This window comes from Garra rufa, chromosome 1 (assembly GCF_049309525.1).
Source record: "Garra rufa chromosome 1, GarRuf1.0, whole genome shotgun sequence".
NCBI classification, from domain to species: domain Eukaryota; kingdom Metazoa; phylum Chordata; class Actinopteri; order Cypriniformes; family Cyprinidae; genus Garra; species Garra rufa.
This window is the reverse complement of record NC_133361.1, coordinates 95,628,883-95,650,425: the sequence shown is the minus strand read 5'-3', so window position 1 is coordinate 95,650,425 and position 21,543 is coordinate 95,628,883. Positions and strand designations below refer to the sequence as shown.

The 21,543-nt window shown below is 37.5% G+C and overlaps 1 protein-coding gene and 2 non-coding genes across 3 annotated transcripts in view; 2 read left to right on the top strand and 1 right to left on the bottom strand.

Annotated features, from left to right (window-relative positions):
- Positions 1-21,543, top strand: part of LOC141322482 (uncharacterized) — a 116,731-nt gene that overhangs the window by 70,597 nt on the left and 24,591 nt on the right. Inside the window, exons 4-5 of the mRNA XM_073833430.1 lie at positions 18,793-19,435; positions 19,589-19,779. Coding sequence (XP_073689531.1) covers positions 18,793-19,435; positions 19,589-19,779 — 834 coding nt within the window. The remainder of the gene's footprint in view (positions 1-18,792; positions 19,436-19,588; positions 19,780-21,543) is intronic.
- Positions 11,938-12,020, bottom strand: trnal-cag (transfer RNA leucine (anticodon CAG)). The gene has a single exon. It is a non-coding gene; the product is annotated as a tRNA-Leu (tRNA).
- trnam-cau (transfer RNA methionine (anticodon CAU)) lies at positions 12,308-12,381 on the top strand. Its single transcript has one exon. It is a non-coding gene; the product is annotated as a tRNA-Met (tRNA).

Genomic DNA, 21,543 nt, shown 5'->3' with positions numbered 1-21,543 from the left:
AAAGGCAAACATTCCCCTTCAGAGTGAGAATCGGCAAATAACATTTGCAACATTTGTTTGTGCTTTATTTGTTTGTGCTTCATGAACAATCTCGTCTTACACAGCGGCACAACTGCTCCGCAAAGATGTACCGCGAGATGCGCGTCTATTAGACGGCCGATCGTCATTTCCAAAAGACAAATATTCCCCTTTAGAGTCACAATCAGCAAATAACATTTGCAACACATCTTCACGGTACAACTTTTTATCAGCCGTTTGGTGCTTTTCTCCTCACAAATCTGACAATTTACTCTATTTACACTATGAACTGTACTGCTTCCGCATCAATGAAGATCGCTCGCTTTCTCTATGATTTCCGCCAATACTTTGAACAGGAACAAGACGTAATTTTGGTCTAGAATCGAAGTACTACATGTCTGCCATCTAGTGGTTAGGAATACAAATGAGAAATTACACCGTATTAGGAACTACAGTCTATCGTCAAGCTCGATGGGCTCTTTTCTTCACACGTTTTAATTTCACAGTCACTTACCGACCAGGAAGCAAGAACAGTAAGGCAGACGCTCTCTCCCGTAAGCATGACCCTCCTATGGATGATCACAAACCCGAACCCATCTTACCAGCCACTGTCATTCTAGCTCCAGTCTCATGGGATATCATGGAAGAGATTCAACGCAGACATGAACAAGATCGACCACCACAATGTCCCCCAAACAAACAATATGTACCTCAAGATATGCGTCAACAAGTGTTACAATGGGTTCATACATCCCTCAGCGCAGGTCATCCAGGTATATCACGCACCCTACACTTGCTAAAGAATTCATTCTGGTGGCCATCAATGTCCAAGGACACTACTACTTTCATTAAATCATGCCAGATCTGCGCTCAGTCCAAGACCCCCAAGGAACTACCCTCAGGCCTACTTCAACCGCTACCCATTCCACAACGACCATGGTCCCATCTCTCTATCGACTTCATCACAGACCTACCACCTTCCAATGAATTCACGACCATCCTAGTAATCATCGACAGATTCTCCAAGTCATGCCGTTTAATTCCTTTAAAAGGGTTACCCACAGCCATGGAAACAGCCTTAGCACTTTTCAATCATGTCTTCCGCATTTATGGTTTGCCAGAGGATATTGTAAGTGACAGAGGTACTCAATTTACTTCCCAAGTCTGGAAAGCCTTCTGTAAGCAGCTGGACATTAACATTAGCCTCACGTCAGGATATCATCCTCAGAGCAACGGCCAGGTGGAGAGACTTAACCAGGAGATTGGCCGGTATCTACGTACCTATTGTAGTCGAGAACAACATAGGTGGTCAGAGTTTCTCCCCTGGGCCGAATATGTCCAAAACTCACTCACCCATTCATCTACAGGCCTCACCCCCTTCCAGTGTGTCCTGGGGTATCAGCCCCCCATGTTCCCGTGGTCAGGTGAACCTTCCTCGGTTCCGGCTGTCGACGACTGGATTAAGCGTAGTGAGAGGGTGTGGGACAGTGCTCATGTGCGCCTTCAACGGGCCGTAAGGAATCAGGAAATCTAGGCCAACAGACGCCGCCGTCCCCACCCTCCCTCTACGAGGGACATCAAGCTGCGGCTGCCCAGCAGGAAGCTCAGCCCAAGGTATGTAGGTCCTTTCAAAATTCTTAAAAGAATCAATGAGGTAACATACCAGCTTGAGCTTCCTGCTAACTATCGTATCTCTCCCTCTTTCCATGTGTCCCTTCTCAAACCGGTCCACCCGGAGGCTGACCCCGGCCAGATGGCCCCAGAACCAGAACCATAAAGCTTTTCAGCAGATGGAAGCATGAAGTACTCCAACACGGTGTACACAGTGGCTCTGGATGTTTCTACTCCAGACTCAGTCCACTGCTTCCGCAGGTCCCCCAAGGTCTGGAATCGGTCCTTCTCCACAATCTTCCTCAAGGTCCGGTCACCTCTTCTCGTTGTGCAGCGTTTTCTGCCACACTTTTTCCTTCCCACAGACTTCCCACTGAGGTGTCTTGATACAGCACTCTGGGAACAGCCTATTCGTTCAGAAATTTCTTTCTGTGTCTTACCCTCTTGCTTGAGGGTGTCAATGATGGCCTTCTGGACAGCAGTCAGGTCGGCAGTCTTACCCATGATTGCGGTTTTGAGTAATGAACCAGGCTGGGAGTTTTTAAAAGCCTCAGGAATCTTTAGCAGGTGTTTAGAGTATATTAGTTGATTCAGATGATTAGGTTAATAGCTCGTTTAGAGAACCATTTCATGATATGCTAATTTTTTGAGACAGGAATTTTGGGTTTTCATGAGCTGTATGCCCAAAATCATCAATATTAAAACAATAAAAGGCTTGAACTACTTCAGTTGTGGGTATTGAATCTAGAATATATGGAAGTCTAATGTTTATCAGTACATTACAGAAAATAATGAACTTTATCACAATATGCTAATTTTTGGAAAAGGACCTGTATATGTAACATGTTTTGTGTTTAGATCTACATATTCAGAAATAAGGCTAAATGTTCTAAAACTGTTTATTTACATCTTGATTTTTATATCAATATGTTTGGTGAATTAATCCAGAAACACATTTTATGCTAATTAAAAGTCTCTTCCCATTTTAACAACAATCATTCGGTAAAGCATATCTAGAATATATTTTATTTGAATACGACTTTTGGAAGGTGTAAGACTGACTTATCTTTACTCAAACCATGAGCTAATGCTGTATTCAAGACATAACTAAAGAAGTGATGGAAAGCGTTTCCGTGATTTGTAACATGTTGTCACTGATGGACTTGCTGGTGTTTTTACTATCTGCATTTGTTGTAGTATGGTAAGCTCTCGGCCGCTGTATTTGGGTGTTTTAAGAGGAGGCACAGTTTTGGAGAGTGCTCTGAAGGATGGCAGGTCTTGTGTTTTAAATGCTAACATGTTAAAAAAATGTCTTTACAAAGGTGTCCCTAAAGATCACTTAAAGGAATCAAATATTGCCTCATAATAGTTTTCGTCATTGCTCAGAATGTGCTTTTATATTTTTGACCATGCTCCTACATTTTAAATTAGGAACACAAGTTATCATTACGTAGTTATTTTATATGTATATACACACACACACAGACACACACATACATATATAAACATTTGAAGTGGATCAAAGTTGTCCTAAAACCAAAACAATACCCCGTGTTGTCTTAGAACAACTTTGATGAACTTCTTTGTCCCCACCCCCCACATCAAAAGCAAAAGTTTCCCATGTGAATTGTAGCCATTTCAACCACTGGATGTATTACTCTCCATTATACATAAATTAATTTATCTTCTAGGTTCTACAGTAAAGTATTACTTTAGAAATCTATGCATATTCTTTAAAACAAGTTGTGCACTATATAGTATATCAATAATAAACCTGTTCGTATGAGCGGAGCAGTGGTGGAAGGCGCTTGCTGATGCCTCGAAGTCATGGCTGTCTGTAGTATCCTTAGGCTTTCAAGGAGTTCACTGTTTTTCTCTGGGTTATCTTGACCAATTCTTTGGACATTGTTAAGCAATGAGTCAATCACACTCAAATGATAAGAATTACAGTTTCCACGATGAAAATTGTGTTTGATTGATAAAACTTTTCTTCTCACTGCATTGACTACGGCTAGTGCTTCCATTTCATAAATGGGTATTCAACGTAAAAGACGATATTCCGCCTTCTACTGGACTGGACGGTTTAGTTAAAAACTCAGCACACAGTCTACACATAGTATTTCCGGTAAAATCGAGGGCTCAAAAATGTATCCAGTAAAAAAAAAAAAAAACAGGCGACATTTTATGAATCTGTGTTTTAAATTAATCTTTCATTTATGACAGGGTTGGGCTCCCACCTACTGGCGGTTTTAGACAGGACAAAACCAGCCATGATTCCAGGACAATAGCATACTCAGCAAAATATATCTCCTATAATTGCTTATCGATTAAATATAATATCGCAAATTTATTTCCCAATGTTTGACCAAAATAATAATAATAGTAATAATAATAATAAGAACAACAACACATTTTATCAACTAGTGTCAACTAGCCTATTAGCCTATATATGTAGCTCAAAAATTTGCATGCATGTTACAGTGCATAATAAACACCAAAATTATATGAAATTTTGTCTGGTAAACTTGATCATACCAGACATTTTGAACGACATTAACTTTTTTAGAGTGAACATTTGTGTGCTTTACTTTTAAGTATTTCATGACAATTATTATGTAAATGAATCTAATGAATAAATATTTTTTAAAAACAAAACATATCCAAGCTGTCATATCAGTTTTATGGTCATTCTAACACAATGAAAACGCTATTAATTAAGGGGCTTTTTTTTTTAAGTGCATCACCGCAGGCGGGATTTAAAAAGAGAAATGGGTGTAATCGCGATTATGTTTAGCATCTAATGAATATGCATTTTTACTAATAGGAATACAATTGTAGAGCTCTGTAACTGGATTTCTTACTAGTAAGAATTTAATTAGAGACCTCTGTAATTGCATTTTTACTAGTAAGAACTATATTAGAGAGCTCTATAATTCAGAATTTACTAGTAAAAATACAATTGCAGAGCTCTCTAACTAAATCAGAGAGCTCTCTAATTATAATTGTTACTAGTAAAAATGTAATTATAGAGCTCTCTAATTTAATTATTACTAGTAAAAATGCAATTACGACGAGTAACACTTAGAATATTTTAAGATAAAACGGCTTGCCATATATACTCCGAATTTTCCTTTGATTATATGCTAATAAAAATAACAGGTCAAGATACAAATCTATCGCAGTACACCAGTGGTTTTCAATCCTGATCCTGGGGACCCCCTGCTCTGGGCTGTGTTTCCCAAAAGCATTGCAATCCTTAATACAACGTAGACGCATTGAAACCAATAGAGTTACAATCAACTTAGGGTTACGATGACTCTGGAAAATGCGGCCCTGCATATTTTGTCTGTCTCCTTTTTCTGACACAACCAGATGAGTTCATGGAGCTCTCTCCTAACGAGCTAATGATCTTAATCAGGTGTGTTTAATAAGGGAGACATACAGAGCGGTGGGATTGGAAACCACTGCAGCACACAACGACAGGACCTCTTTTCACATCAGAAGTCAACAAGAAATCGCATGCCCCCGACGTGATTTGAACACACAACATTCTGATCTGGAGTCAGACGCGCTACCGTTGCGCCTCGAGGTCCTGAACCCAGAGGTGATGTATTTTGCTTAACCACCTTGACACAGAATGCAAATCAGTAAATATAAGGTGCTCAAGGAACACTCTTGATGTTGGACTTCATACTCAGGAGATCAAAAACAGATCGTCTGACCTCAAGGTGATTTGGAGCCAGACACTCTACCGTTGCACTACAAGATAGCGGAAAAATTATTTAGTGTTTCATGCTAAAGCACTTTGATAAACTATGCAAATCAGCTAGTCTTTACACTCACAAAGTCAAGAACAGATTGCTTGACCTCAACATAATTGGAACACGCAACCTCCCGATCCGGGGTCAGGCGTACTCTGTCGCGGCCACGAGGTCGTGAGAACAAGACGGCGTTCCTTGCTTAATTGCTTTGATTCAATTTGCAAATCAGTCACGGTAAAGGGCTGTAGACTTTATACTATGGTTGTCAAGAAGAGATCAACTGATGTGATTGGAACATGCAACCGTCTGTTCTGGATTCAGCCATGCTACCGTTGTACCCCAAGACAACACAAACCTATGTGGTGTTTCCTGCTTAAGCCACCTTTTGTCACCCTGCTTTCGATAGCTCTCGAAGGAAAAAATAATAATTCGTGCTGACCTGTAGCTTTTTGTCTGAAGTTGACAAAAAAAACATCTAGAAAAAAAAATATATATATTTATTTGTTTTTTTTTTTGTCCCACTTCACTGTACTCACAATGTTGTTCATTTAATTTTTTTTGTTTGTATTTTTCTCCCAGGCTTCGGATAGTGCTGGTGTGCTGGACAAAGTGGACAGCCTTGCGGAATATCTTGTGGAAAGGTGTCCCTAAAGATCACTTAAAGGAATCAAATATTGCCTCATAATAGTTTTTGTCATTGCTCAGAATGTGCTTTTATATTTTTGACCATGCTCCTACATTTTAAATTAGGAACACAAGTTATCATTACGTAGTTATTTTATATATATATACACACAGACACACACATACATATTTAAACATTTGAAGTGGATCAAAGTTGTTCTAAAACCAAAACAATACCCCGTGTTGTCTTAGAACAACTTTGATGAACTTCTTTGTCCCCACCCCCCACCCCCCACATCAAAAGCAAAAGTTTCCCATGTGAATTGTAGCCATTTCGACCACTGGATGTATTACTCTCCATTATACATAAATTAATTTATCTTCTAGGTTCTACAGTAAAGTATTACTTTAGAAATCCATGCGTATTCTTTAAAACAAGTTGTGCACTATATAGTATATCAATAATAAACCTGTTCGTATGAGCGGAGCAGTGGTGGAAGGCGCTTGCTGATGCCTCGAAGTCATGGCTGTCTGTAGTATCCTTAGGCTTTCAAGGAGTTCACTGTTTTTCTCTGGGTTATCTTGACCAATTCTTTGGACATTGGAGCTCAGGAATCAGCCATCTCTGGCTCTCACCAACCATCGGATCAGTTTCTCTTCTTGACCTGTCATATGTTAACACTACCACTTGTTTTGTTTTCTCATTTGCCATGTATTATATGCTCTCTCTGCTTAGGTGAGCAATATAGTTGGCAGAACCTGCTGGATTACGATAAGAAGAGAGTGATGTTTGCTGCCAGACACCAGAGCAGGCTGGACACAGGTTCACTCCAGGGGTGGAGAGCGTGAAGAGGCATACATTCACCACCACTGCCCCACGTGCCCAGTGGTCGGATTGTTGTCGCCTGATAGAGACCATTTCAAGCTCTGTGCCATCCATAAGAGTCCAAAAAAAGGGATAAAGTTTTATTTATGTGTATTGTTTTCTGCTTTCTGTTCTTTTGCACTTGAATGCACTAGTGCCATGGACTTTAAGACAGTTTTATTTAAAAGTATAGTTTTGTTTTCTGTTCTTTAGCACTTGCAAAACACACTCAAAAAAACAGCACTTTGGTTGAACGTGATTTAATCGTGGACAGTGTTTCCATGTGATTCCACCACATTATCTTAACAACAATGGATGATCTTAAACCAGCTTGAAATATTTGTGTTCATTTAACATGAACAGATGGTATTCACTAAACATGATCTAAATACTACATTTTAACTTGAATTAATGTTTTTTATTGAACAGAAGTTAAAGGTAATGAGATAATTAGTAATTAATTAAGTGATGATTGATCATTATTGGAGACACCTGATGTTAACAAGCAGAATCACCAAAGGAGAAAATCAAATTTTTTAAGAAACCATTACAGTGGTCAGTGTTTGAATTAGTTGGGGTCTTGAGCTTAACGTTTGTAAAAGCAGATTTTGTTTGGCTGCTGTAGCAGTGTTATAACAGCCAGACAAACCAGACTAAAGGCAATCATGTTTTCAAGAAATCTTTGTGAAGTAATAGGTGGGTTTTATCACTAGTTATATAAATAATCTCTATAATTGAGAGTCGCATATAGTCAGACAGATATGTAAAAAGAAAAAAAGTTATATTAAGACACGTAAACATGAAGAATCAGTATGAGAATCACAACAATGGTGACCATCAGAAAAAGCATGTTGTAGCTAATCAGAACTCATCCATGATTCCCATTATGCATTGCGGCATGAATAAATTATGGGCTGAATTGTCTTCATAATTTATTTTATTCTTACTATTTTCATTTGTTTTTGTTGTTTTTATGTGACTTTTTAATAACTTGTTTTGTGATGTTCAGAGTTGATCTGTTTATCTGAATATGTCTTTGGCACCGTTGTTGAGATTCATACGCTGGTTCTTGATGTCTGTGTGTGTCTAAACAAACAAGTTTTCATTTGTGAGAAATTTTTCCAAAGTACATTTTAATGATAGATGGAGAGTATTGTTTGTTGTGGACTCATGAGACTAAATATTTCCAGCAATTATTTGACTGAACACTTTTAGAAACTTATCTCTGAGTTACAGTTCCTTTAATGGAAAATAACTGAGAGATTTGACTCTACATTGAGTTCAATGATTCAGGTCAAGCAATGATTACATTAAATCATAACCATCATCCTCTGATGACTTGTGGTCTTGGCTTGTCTGGTTGTTTTCACCCAAACAAAACAGCCCAGCAAGATCTAATGTTAAAGATGTAAGGGTCAAGAGCCCAACTAATGCAAACACTGACCACTGTAATGGTTTCTTTAAAAAAAATCTCATTACCTTTAACTTCTGTTCAATAAAAAACATTATTTCAAGTTAAAATGTAGTATTTAGATCATGTTTAGTGAATACCATCGGTTCATGTTAAATGAACACAAATATTGCAAGCTGGTTTAAGATCATCCATTGTTGTTAAGATAATGTGGTGGAATCACGTGGAAACACTGTCCACGATTAAATCACGTTCAACCAAAGTGCTGTTTTTTTGAGTGCATGTTGAAATGAAAAATAGCCCAAATGGCATTCATATAACATGAATTGTTCAGGTAAAGTGAACAAAACTGAAAAATCATTTTTTTGAGTGCATGCACAGGAGTCGTTAATATTTTAAAGTTTTATTCATTTGTATTGTTCTGTGCTTTCTGTTCTTTTCACTTGCAGTTAATGCACAAGAGCCATGGACATTGGACAGTTTTATTTATATGTATAGTTCTGTTTTCTGTTCTTTTGCACAGGAGTCATGGACGATAGAAAGTATTATTAAGAGGTATTATTCATTTTCTGCACATGCAACATAACTATAAGAATAAAAATGTAAAAAAAAAAAAAGAATAATGAATAATTGGCTATGACTGATTGAAAAATAAAAGTTTGGTCATGATTAAATAACTCCTTTTGTATGTCTTTGTTACAGTATCATTAAACGGTTATAGGCCCTTTTAAAAAAAATCTTGATAAATTTGGGGATTATTTAATAAATAAATGTACAATTTTTTTTACTATGAGTTTTAGAACATAACTACAGCAGAAATATATTTAAAGTGCAAAAACTTTGAATAAAACATCAATAATCAGTAATATAAATCTAATTAAATATTATTTTTGTCATTTAAGAAATAATTTCTTTCATTTGGACATCATTTATGTGATAATTACTGATAAATAAAACATTCAGTAAACACTTCAATGTATGGCAACACTGTAATATGAACTGGAAAGCTTGTGATCATCCTTACTCCCGTATAAATGTACAGGAAAATAGAGAAAACATTTTTTTTCAGATAATTTATTGTAAATCTACACTCCATAAACATTGCTTTGAAGGACAAAGAGATAAAATTCCCTTTTATTTCTTTTCTCCTCATTTTTTTCTTTTTTTCTCTCTCTCTTCTTTTTTTTTTCTCTTTTACCCCCTTCTTCCCCTCCATCCTTTTCTTCCCCCACCTTAACAGACTATTGTTCCCCAGCTTGAACGCAGCGCCTTAGACCGCTCGGCCATCCTGACACGCTTGTTCAATATTTAATTTTATTTATTTAATATTCATAACTGTATTGTTGGAATAATTGTAAAATAAAAACAAACTGGGAAATTATTGCTTTTTGTTTTTTATTTCCCTTTTCATTTATTGTTCTTTGAATACTTAATTAATATTTTATTTTATTTATTTAATATTGATTACCATTCTGTTGGCACAATTGCAAAATCAAAACAAACTGGAAAGTTATTGTTTTTTGTTTTTTACTTTTATTTTCATTTTATTTCCCTTTTCATTTATTGTTGTTTAAACTTATTTAATATTTCATTTTATTTATTTAATATTCATTACTGTATTGTTGGAATAATTGTAAAATAAAAACAAACTGGAAAGTTATTGCTTTTTGTTTTTTACTTTTATTTTCATTTTATTTCCCTTTTCATTTATTGTTGTTTGAAAACTTATTTAATATTTCATTTTATTTATTTAATATTCATTACTGTATTGTTGGAATAATTGTAAAATAAAAACAAACTGGGAAATTATTGCTTTTTGTTTTTTTACTTTTATTTTCATTTTATTTCCATTTTCATTTATTGTTGTTTGAAAACTTATTTAATAGTTAGTATAATTGTATTCATTTAATATTCATTACTGTTCTGTTGGCATGATTGTAAATTATAATTTTCAGCATATTAATGACTATTTTATTCTAAATACTATCTTTTTTTCATTAAAAATAACAGATTTATAAGTGTCTTGAATAAATGTAACATACAAAACTCCTAATCAGAATAAGTAATATCAATTAAACAAAGAATAATATTATGCTTAATCAGAATAAATAATATTAATACAACAACTACAAAATAATAAGTAATAATAACATCAACATCAACAATACCACAGTTCCATTGGCATTCTTTATTTTTCATGAAAGAATTGTACATATTTACATTTCATTAACCATCAAAATTGCATTTATTTAATGAAATTAACAATATAACAATAACAATACAAAAAGGTGCCTTTATCTGGATTCGAACCCCGGTCTTGGTGATCGCCTACAATAGGAAACAGTGTAATATAAATGCGCGATTTTCACGCACAAAGAAACCTGAAAATGTATCGTAGCGTGCATGCTAAGGAAGTATTATGTTCCAACGTCACATTTCACTCTTTCTTTTCGTAATTTTTTCTCTTTCTTCTTCCCTTTCTCCTTTTCTTCCTTCCCCCTTTTCTTCCCTTCTTCCCCGTCTTTGACGGACTATTGTTCCCCAGCTTGAACGCAGCGCCTTAGACCGCTCGGCCATCCTGACACGCTTGCGTGGTGGGAGCTGACCCGTCGCGGCTACACCCAGCTTGTGGTCTGAATCCCTAACGAAATGTTGATTCGATTCAAATATAGCTCCACATGTTCTGCCAAGCGCTGAAGACTGTAGCTGTTATCCGAAGCCAAAGGACAAAGGACAGTTCTGTCGGAAAAGTGGGATTCGAACCCACACCTCCAGGGGAGACTGCGACCTGAACGCAGCTTTTGGATCTACGCCCTGCAGGCAGGCACCGACACGCTAGCGCTTCGCATTTCAGACCGGTCATCCCGCCGGCCTTGTTGGCGCAGTTAGGCAGCGCATCAGTCTCATAATCTGAAGGTCGTGCCTCACACGGGGCAGCGTGGTGCCTTTTGATAGCTGAGAGCGCTTACACGACAGAGCGGGCTTCTCTGTTCCCGTCCGCCTGCTTGTCTCCTTCGCCTGAGGGAAAAAGGCCACAGCTCATCTGAAGGGTGGACGACACGACATTGCGGGATAAACTGTGAGTTTCCAGGTAAATTCCCTAAATCCCATCCAGCGACATTGCATTCAGTCCTAGGCCACCCTTTGACATGCAATATAATCGAAATTCAGTGTTCACGCTGGGCTAATGCTGAATGAATGCAGGAATACCATCCCTGTCGTATTCATGTAACATGTGGCGGTGTTCTTGTGAGGTTTTCTTAAGGGTAATATCATGCTGGCATTGGAAATGAAATTCCCTATTAATGGGAAGGCAAGTTTTCGTGAACCTTAAAGCAATGTTGCCTTCATCTTAAGGAAATATTGACTCGATTCTATTACGACTTGACATAGTCTTTCAAGGCATTCTTTAAAAGTGCCTGCAACTTGGTATCGGGGAAGGAGTGACGTCGCACAAACGATACAAAGGAGTAATTCTCAAGTTTAACGGAACGCCCGTCGGCGTTACTGCCACTTTATACTAATTCTGACGTCGACTGAAATGTGGTGCTTTGGCAAAGTTAATGCCCTGACACAAGGCAAAGTTGGCAAAGTTACAGCCTTGCGGCTGAAGACCGTAGCTGTTGTCCGTAGCCGAAACTTAAGTCTGTCAGAAGTGGGATTCGAACCCACGCCTCCAGGGGAGACTGCGACCTGAACGCAGCGCCTTAGACCGCTCGGCCATCCTGACACGCTTGCGTGGTGGGAGCTGACCCGTTGCGGCTACACCCAGCTTGTGGTCTGAATCCCTAACGAAATGTTGATTCGATTCAAATATAGCTCCACATGTTCTGCCAAGCGCTGAAGACTGTAGCTGTTATCCGAAGCCAAAGGACAAAGGACAGTTCTGTCGGAAAAGTGGGATTCGAACCCACACCTCCAGGGGAGACTGCGACCTGAACGCAGCTTTTGGATCTACGCCCTGCAGGCAGGCACCGACACGCTAGCGCTTCGCATTTCAGACCGGTCATCCCGCCGGCCTCGTTGGCGCAGTTAGGCAGCGCGTCAGTCTCATAATCTGAAGGTCGTGAGTTCGAGCCTCACACGGGGCAGCGTGGTGCCTTTTGATAGCTGAGAGCGCTTACACGACAGAGCGGGCTTCTCTGTTCCCGTCCGCCTGCTTGTCTCCTTCGCCTGAGGGAAAAAGGCCACAGCTCATCTGAAGGGTGGACGACACGACATTGCGGGAGAAACTGTGAGTTTCCAGGTAAATTCCCTAAATCCCATCCAGCGACATTGCATTCAGTCCTAGGCCACCCTTTGACATGCAATATAATCGAAATTCAGTGTTCACGCTGGGCTAATGCTGAATGAATGCAGGAATACCATCCCTGTCGTATTCATGTAACATGTGGCGGTGTTCTTGTGAGGTTTTCTTAAGGGTAATATCATGCTGGCATTGGAAATGAAATTCCCTATTAATGGGAAGGCAAGTTTTCGTGAACCTTAAAGCAATGTTGCCTTCATCTTAAGGAAATATTGACTCGATTCTATTACGACTTGACATAGTCTTTCAAGGCATTCTTTTAAAGTGCCTGCAACTTGGTATCGGGGAAGGAGTGACGTCGCACAAACGATACAACGGAGTAATTCTCAAGTTTAACGGAACGCCCGTCGGCGTTACTGCCGCTTTATACTAATTCTGACGTCGACTGAAATGTGGTGCTTTGGCAAAGTTAATGCCCTGACACAAGGCAAAGTTGGCAAAGTTACAGCCTTGCGGCTGAAGACCGTAGCTGTTGTCCGTAGCCGAAACTTAAGTCTGTCAGAAGTGGGATTCGAACCCACGCCTCCAGGGGAGACTGCGACCTGAACGCCAGCTGCCGAAGGATAGTCCGACATTATTTTGGAAATGTCGAGCAATGTTGAACTGTGCAGCCAATCACGTCGAAGCACTATAACATTTGGGCCAATCGCGTCGAAGCGCTTCAACATTTCCAGCCAATCATAAAGCGCTATTCTTAACATTTTCTTAACATTTTCGACATTTGACCAATCAGAGTAGAAGAGAATGTCGACGGCACGTTTTCGCGTATTGCCGCTAGGCGGAGGAGTCAGCGTTCTAGTCAGGTGTCAATCAAATTGCCGAACCGAGCCGAAGGTGTACGAAAGAATGACACATCCTCAGGGGGCGTGTCAGTGGTCAAAAATACTTGTTTGAATACTTATTTAATATTTCATTTTATTTATTTAATATTCATTACTAGATTGTTGGAATATTTGTAAAATTAAAAACAAACTGGGAAATTATTGCTTTTGTTTTTTACTTTTATTTCCCTTTTCATTTATTGTTCTTTGAATACTTATTTAATATTTTATTTTATTTGTTTAATATTGATTACCATTCTGTTGGCACAATTGCAAAATAAAAACAAACTGGAAAATTATTGTTTTTTTTTTTTTACTTTTATTTTCATTTTATTTCCCTTTTCATTTATTTTTGTTTGAAAACGTATTTAATATTTCATTTTATTTATTTAATATTCATTACTTTATTGTTGGAATAATTGTAAAATAAAAACAAACTGGAAAGTTATTGTTTTTTGTTTTTTACATTTATTTTCATTTTATTTCCCTTTTCATTTATTGTTGTTTAAAAACTTATTCAATATTTAATTTTATTTATTTAATATTCATAACTGTATTGTTGGAATAATTGTAAAATAAAAACAAACTGGGAAATTATTGCTTTTTGTTTTTTATTTCCCTTTTCATTTATTGTTCTTTGAATACTTAATTAATATTTTATTTTATTTATTTAATATTGATTACCATTCTATTGGCACAATTGCAAAATCAAAACAAACTGGAAAGTTATTGTTTTTTGCTTTTTACTTTTATTTTCATTTTATTTCCCTTTTCATTTATTGTTGTTTAAACTTATTTAATATTTCATTTTATTTATTTAATATTCATTACTGTATTGTTGGAATAATTGTAAAATAAAAACAAACTGGAAAGTTATTGCTTTTTGTTTTTTACTTTTATTTTCATTTTATTTCCCTTTTCATTTATTGTTGTTTGAAAACTTATTTAATATTTCATTTTATTTATTTAATATTCATTACTGTATTGTTGGAATAATTGTAAAATAAAAACAAACTGGGAAATTATTGCTTTTTGTTTTTTACTTTTATTTTCATTTTATTTCCCTTTTCATTTATTGTTGTTTGAAAACTTATTTAATAGTTAGTATAATTGTATTCATTTAATATTCATTACTGTTCTGTTGGCATGATTGTAAATTATAATTTTCAGCATATTAATGACTATTTTATTCTAAATACTATCTTTTTTTCATTAAAAATAACAGATTTATAAGTGTCTTGAATGAATGTAACATACAAAACTCCTAATCAGAATAAGTAATATCAATTAAACAAAGAATAATATTATGCTTAATCAGAATAAATAATATTAATACAACAACTACAAAATAATAAGTAATAATAACATCAACATCAACAATACCACAGTTCCATTGGCATTCTTTATTTTTCATGAAAGAATTGTACATATGTACATTTCATTAACCTTCAAAATTGCATTTATTTAATGAAATTAACAATATAACAATAACAATACAAAAAGGTGCCTTTATCTGGATTCGAACCCCGGTCTTGGTGATCGCCTACAATAGGAAACAGTGTAATATAAATGCGCGATTTTCACGCACAAAAAAACCTGAAAATGTATCGTAGCGTGCATGCTAAGGAAGTATTATGTTCCAACGTCACATTTCACTCTTTCTTTTCGTCATTTTTTCTCTTTCTTCTTCCCTTTCTCCTTTTCTTCCTTCCCCCTTTTCTTCCCTTCTTCCCCATCTTTGACGGACTATTGTTCCCCAGCTTGAACGCAGCGCCTTAGACCGCTCGGCCATCCTGACACGCCTGCGTGGTGGGAGCTGACCCATTGCGGCTACACTTACAGGCAAGGACAGAGAAGCTAGTTCTTCGCTGTTCAGACCGGTCAACCCACCGGCCTCATTGACGCAGTTGGGCAGCGTGTCAGTCTCATAATCTGAAGGATCCCTTCCGCCTGCTTGTCCCTTTTCTCCCGAGTCAAAAGGCCACAGCTCCTCTGGAGGGCGTGCGACATGATGTTTTGTGAGAAACTGTGAGGTTCCAGGTAAATTCCCTGACTCCCACCCAGTCCTAGACCAACCGTTGATATACAGTGTAATCGAAATTCAGTGTTGATGCTGGGCTAATGCTGAATGAATGCAGTAATAGCATTCATAATCATGTAACATGTGGCCGTGTCCTTGTGAGGCTTTCTTGAGGTTAGTATAATGCTGGCATTCGATGAAATGAAATTACATGTCATTGGGAAGACAAGCTTTCGTAAACCTAAAGGCCCGGACACACCAAGCCTAATAGTCTGTGGCCTTCATCCTGTAGTGCCACAAACTGTAAGCAGACAGAGAAGTCACATTTTCTGCTGTCATGCAGGTGGCCCGGATAGCTCAGTCGGTAGAGCATCAGAGTTTTAATCTGAGGGTCCAGGGTGATAAGCTGTCAGTTTGCTGAGGCCTCCCCTCATGACCTGAATTAAGTACATGCAGCGCTGTTTGCTAAAGTAGCATACTTTGAAGGCATCCTATCATATGCACACTGCTGGTATGGATACAGTCAGTTTTGACTGCAAGAGATGAGGTAATTTGATGTCTTTGATTGTTTACGGCACTCCCATTTTCCTGTTTCAGCATAAAAGCGGCATTTTGCTTGTCAGAAATACATGCTCTGTTTTAATGTTACTTTAAATTGGGGTAGAACTAAATGAATGGCAAAGCTCAGCATTTTTTTGGCAACTCCCTTCCGTCACCTCGCATACCCCAGTTTGAGAACAAGTGCAAAAGTGAGTACACCCCTCACACAAATTTAGTGTATTGTCTTAAGGGATAATACTATAGAAATTTAACTTGGATATATTTTATAGTCAGTGTGCAGAATATAGATTTACTGTCCTATGAAAATAACTCAGCATACAGCCATTATTGTCAAAATAGCTGGCAACAAAAGTGAGTACACCCGAAGTGAACTTGTCAAAACTGTGTCCAAAGTGTCAATATTTTATGTTAGCACCATTGTTATCCAGCACTGCCTTAATCCTGCAAGGCATGGAATTGACCAGAGCTGCACAGGTTGTTGCTGGGATCCTCTTCCATATAATGGCATCACATAGCTGCAGTACATTAGACACATTGTGCTTCTCTACCTTCCATCTGAGGATGCCCCACAGGGTTCAGGTCTGGAGACAAACTTGGCCACTCATTCACCTTCAGCTTCCTCAGCAAGGCGGCTATCATTTTGGTGGTGTGATTGGGATCGTTATCATGGAAAACTGCCGATCTGCCTGGTTTCTGGAGGGAAGGCACCGTGTTCTGCTACAGAATGTACAGTACATAATGGACTCCATGTTTCCCTCAATGAACTGCAACTCCCCAGAACCAACAGCACTCATGCAGCCCCAGACCATGAAGCTACCACCACCATGCTTGACTGTAGGCAAGACACAGTTTTCTTGGTACTCTTAACCAGGGCATCACCACACATGCTGGACACAATCTGAGTTGATCTTATAGTCTCATCAGACCACAGAACATGGTTCCAGTAATTCATGCTCATGGACAGGTTGTCTTCAGCAAACTGTTTGCGGGCTTTCTTATGAGCCAGCTTCAGAAGAGGCTTCCATGTGGGATGACGCCTGTGCAAACTGACTTTTAGCACTGTGCAGCGTATGGTGTGAGCACTGACAAACTGACCTTTTACTTCTGCAACCTTTAAAGCAAAGCTGGCAGCACTCATGCATCTGTTTTTTTTTTTTTTTTTTTTTGAAGCCAGGTTCTGCACTTGATGCACAGAACAGTCAAGCAGACAAAAACATAAACATAATGAATAGGACATGTGGCTTTACATGGCTAAACAACATACTGCTGTTATCACTTAGGGTGTACTCACTTTTGTTGCCAGCTATTTTGGCAATAATTGCTGTATTTTTAGAGGACAGTAAATCTATACTGCTACACAAGCTGGACACTGACTACTCTAAAATATATCCAAGTTTCATTTCTATAGTATTATCCCTTGGGAAGATATACTAAAATGGTTGCTGAAATGTAAGAGGTGTACTTACTTTTGTGAGATACTGTATGTTTCTCATCCCCCACCCAATTTTTGTATTATTGTTTGTTGACAATGAAACAGAAAAAGGGGGTTTGGAGCGTTTTGGGATTTTTAAAATCCAAATACTGGTTAATGGCTGGTAAGCAATATTTTGGCCTGTGCATTTTCTCAGTTGGGTTGCTGTTGGCAAGTGATTTTTTTGTAATCTTGTTTGCTTTCCTCCTGCTTTGTTGTTCATGTCTTACTTTCTTTAGTCGTAAAGAAATGTTTTTTGAGGAAAACATTTCAGGATTTCTCTCCATATAGTGGACTTCTATGGTGCCCCCAAGTTTGAACTTCCAAAATGCAGTTTAAATGTGGCGTCAAAGGGCTTTTAATGATCCCAGCCGAGGAAGAAGTTTATTATCTAGCGAAACGATCAGATATATACTTTTTAATCTCAAATGCTTGTCTTGCTGAGCTAGACAAGACTTTGAGGTTAAAAAGTATATAATTTGTAATTTTTTTAGAAAATAACATTGTTTGCTAAATAAAACCCTTCTTTCCTTGGCTGCGATCATTTAGAGCCCTTTGAAGCTGCATTTTAGAAGTTCAAACCATATAAATCCTGAATGCTTTACTCAAAAAACATAATTTCCTTACGACTGAAGAAAGAAGGACATGAACATCTTGGATGACAAGTGTGTGAGTACATTATCTGTAAATTTTTGTTCTGAAATGTGCATTTCTCAAATCTCTCACAATTGTGATTTTTATGCTGCCCAAATGTGGTTTACATACATGACACTATTAATCTTAGTTAAAAATTACAGAAGTTTCCCCCAAAATCCCAAGCATACCTTTACGTCTATGTAATGCTGCATTTAAAAAAAAAACTTGATTCCAAGTTTTCAATGAGGAATTAAAACAGAAGTCAAACATCAAACACTTCAAACATCCCCAGTAGAACACATTTTGATGTTTTCACATATCCAAGACTTTCTATAAATGTAAACTGGGGTGTCAAGCTCAGCTCTGCAGAGTTTAACTCCAATTCTAACTGAACACACCTGAATCATGGTCTTCAAGGTTAACTTATTAGAGGTGTGTTGGAGCTTTACTCTGCAGGACTGTGACTCTCCAGAATAAATGCCAGATTTGGGCCATTGTTGCACTCTGTTCTACTGTTGCTTTTAAACAGGGGTTAACTTGTATTTGTCTCTTTTTAGAACTGGTGGTGCCCAGAATGGAGAGTGAAGTAATAGATGAAATGCAAGATGAAGATCAGTATTTTATAACTGGACGAGAATCAATTAGTTGCTCTCAGACAGAAAATACTTCAAGTAAAACTCATTTCACCTGCCAGTATTGTGGAAAGAGTTTCAGTCAACATGGAAACCTTATAGTCCACTTGAGGATTCACACTGGAGAGAAGCCTTTTACCTGCCAACAGTGTGGAAAACATTTCAGTGAACATGGAAATCTTAAAGTCCACATGAGGATTCACACTGGAGAGAAGCCTTTTACCTGCCAACAGTGTGGAAAACATTTCAGTGAACATGGAAATCTTAAAGTCCACATGAGGATTCACACTGGAGAGAAGCCTTTTACCTGCCAACAGTGTGGAAAACATTTCAGTGAACATGGAAATCTTAAAGTCCACATGAGGATTCACACTGGAGAGAAGCCTTTCACCTGCCAAGAGTGTGGAAAATCTTTCACTAAAAAAGCAGCCCTCAAAAGCCACATGAACGTCCACACAGGTGAAAAGCCCTTCACATGCCCTCTGTGTGGAAAACATTTCAGTCAACAAGGAAGCATTAACAGGCACATGAGAACTCACACTGGAGAGAAGCCGTACCTTTGCAAACTTTGTGGAATAGGTTTTACAACCAAACCAAACCTTGAGTATCACATGAACATTCACACTGGTGAGAAGCCATATGCATGCGATCAGTGTGAAAAGAAGTTCAGTCATAAGGGAACCCTTAAAAAGCACATGGTGGTTCACTCAGGAGCTCCCTCTCTCAGTTTTATATGCCATCAGTGTGGAATGAGTTTCTCAGACAGTGATCATTTTAAAAATCATGTAACATCTCACACTGGAGAGAAGCCGTTCATGTGCAATCACTGTGGAAAAACTTGCTCAAACAAGACAAACCTAAATCTACACATGAGAATTCATACTGGAGAGAAGGATTATATCTGCCCTTACTGTGGAAAGACTTTCAGATTTAGAGGAAACCTTCGGGCTCACATGAGAGTTCACAGTGAAGAAAAACCTTTTAGTTGCCTTTCATGTGGAAAGAGTTTCACACTTAAAGGAAACCTTACCGCTCACATGAGGCTTCACACTGGAGACAGACCTTCTGCAACATAAGTTTCACAATCAGAGAAACCTGACAGATCATTTGCAAATGCATTCTGGAAAAACACTGACAAGTTTGGAGGGACCAATTTTATATGTGTATGGGTGAATGACGGATAAGGATTTCAAATGTGGAAAAAAATAAAACAGGCAAAAAATTTAAATGTTAGTACTTTCTATACTTATTACAGTGTTGTGTATGTAATGCAATGATATTTACACATTTCAAGAATGTAATTAACCATTTTTTTTGATGAATCAGATCTTTTTCCTCATGAAAATGTCATTCCTGGGTAACGTAATAAATTTTAAAATTAATTACATTTCTATCATTGTTGGCATATACAAATGTACTTATCTCCATATTTGGAGCTCAACAAACAATTAGTGCTCAGAAAACTACATTTTAATCACAATTAATATAATCAATTTGGGATTTCATATAGGCACAGGCTCATTTTGGGCTGCTGCTAATTCAAAATTCAGAACCAAATAAAGAAAAAAACTGGAAAATGTTTAAAAATGTTTTCCAATAAAGTAAATAAGACTTGTTTTATCATTAACTCAACAAAAAGCTGAATTGTGTTATCTAACACAGAAATATGGGTTAAATGAATTGCCCGTGTCATTGTTAGCCAGAATGACATACTGTTAGACGGAATGACATTCTGCAATATTTTTCAGGATTACCATAAGAACCATCATCAGTATAATTTTTCTTTCCAACACTCAAATTTGAAACTAAGTAAGATACACTTGACAGTTGCAAAACTCAGTTTTTAATGATTTAAAAAAAGTACAACAGGCTTTTTGGGAACTGGTCTTGATTTGTAGTAGCTACACACAATAATAATAATAATAATAATAATGAGTATTAGATGCAGGTTGTAATCACACCAATTTCATTACAATCGTATTTTCTAAATATTACAGTAAATCTGTAAAATTATAATGCTTCATAAACAATGGCCAGGGGTATAGTGTATGATGTGTAATAACACATTACACCGCTAAAACATTTAGGCTTATTACAAATGAGTGTGAACCTATTTTGATTAATATTTCAAGTTTGCTTGTTACTGACACATTATTGTTCCACTGAATCATCACCCTAATACCTTGCTCTCTTTTTTCCAAGATACTCAGCCCTAGCTTCTGCATCTGTGTTTATTCTGGCTCTGAACCGTCTCTGCCTCTCTTTATTAGACAGAGGCATCTGGAAGAACAGAATTGACCTTAAAACACCAGAAGCTATACAAAAGTTTTAAAATGGGTAACACTTTATAATAACGGCACGCTATTAATCATTAGTTAAACATTAGTAAACAGTTAATTCATCATTTATAAAGCATTAAAAGACATTAATAAGCAGTTTATAAATACAGCTATAAATGCTTTATTCTTGATTTAAAAGCATATCTATAATGTGTTTAATAATTGTATTTCCATACTTTAATTTCATACTTGTAGGTAGGCTTATAAATCAAGCATTAAAGGGATAGTTCACCCAAAAAGGAAAATTTGATGTTTATCTGCTTACCCCCAGGTCATCCAAGATATAGGTGACTTTGTTTCTTCAGAAAAACACAAACGAAGATTTTTAACGAAAACGGTGCAGTCTGCCAGCCTTATCATGGAAGTGGATGGGCACCAGACCTTTAAAAGTAAACAAAAAACATGCACAGACAAATCCAAATTGCACCCTGCGGCTCGTGACGATACATCGATGTCCTAAGACACGA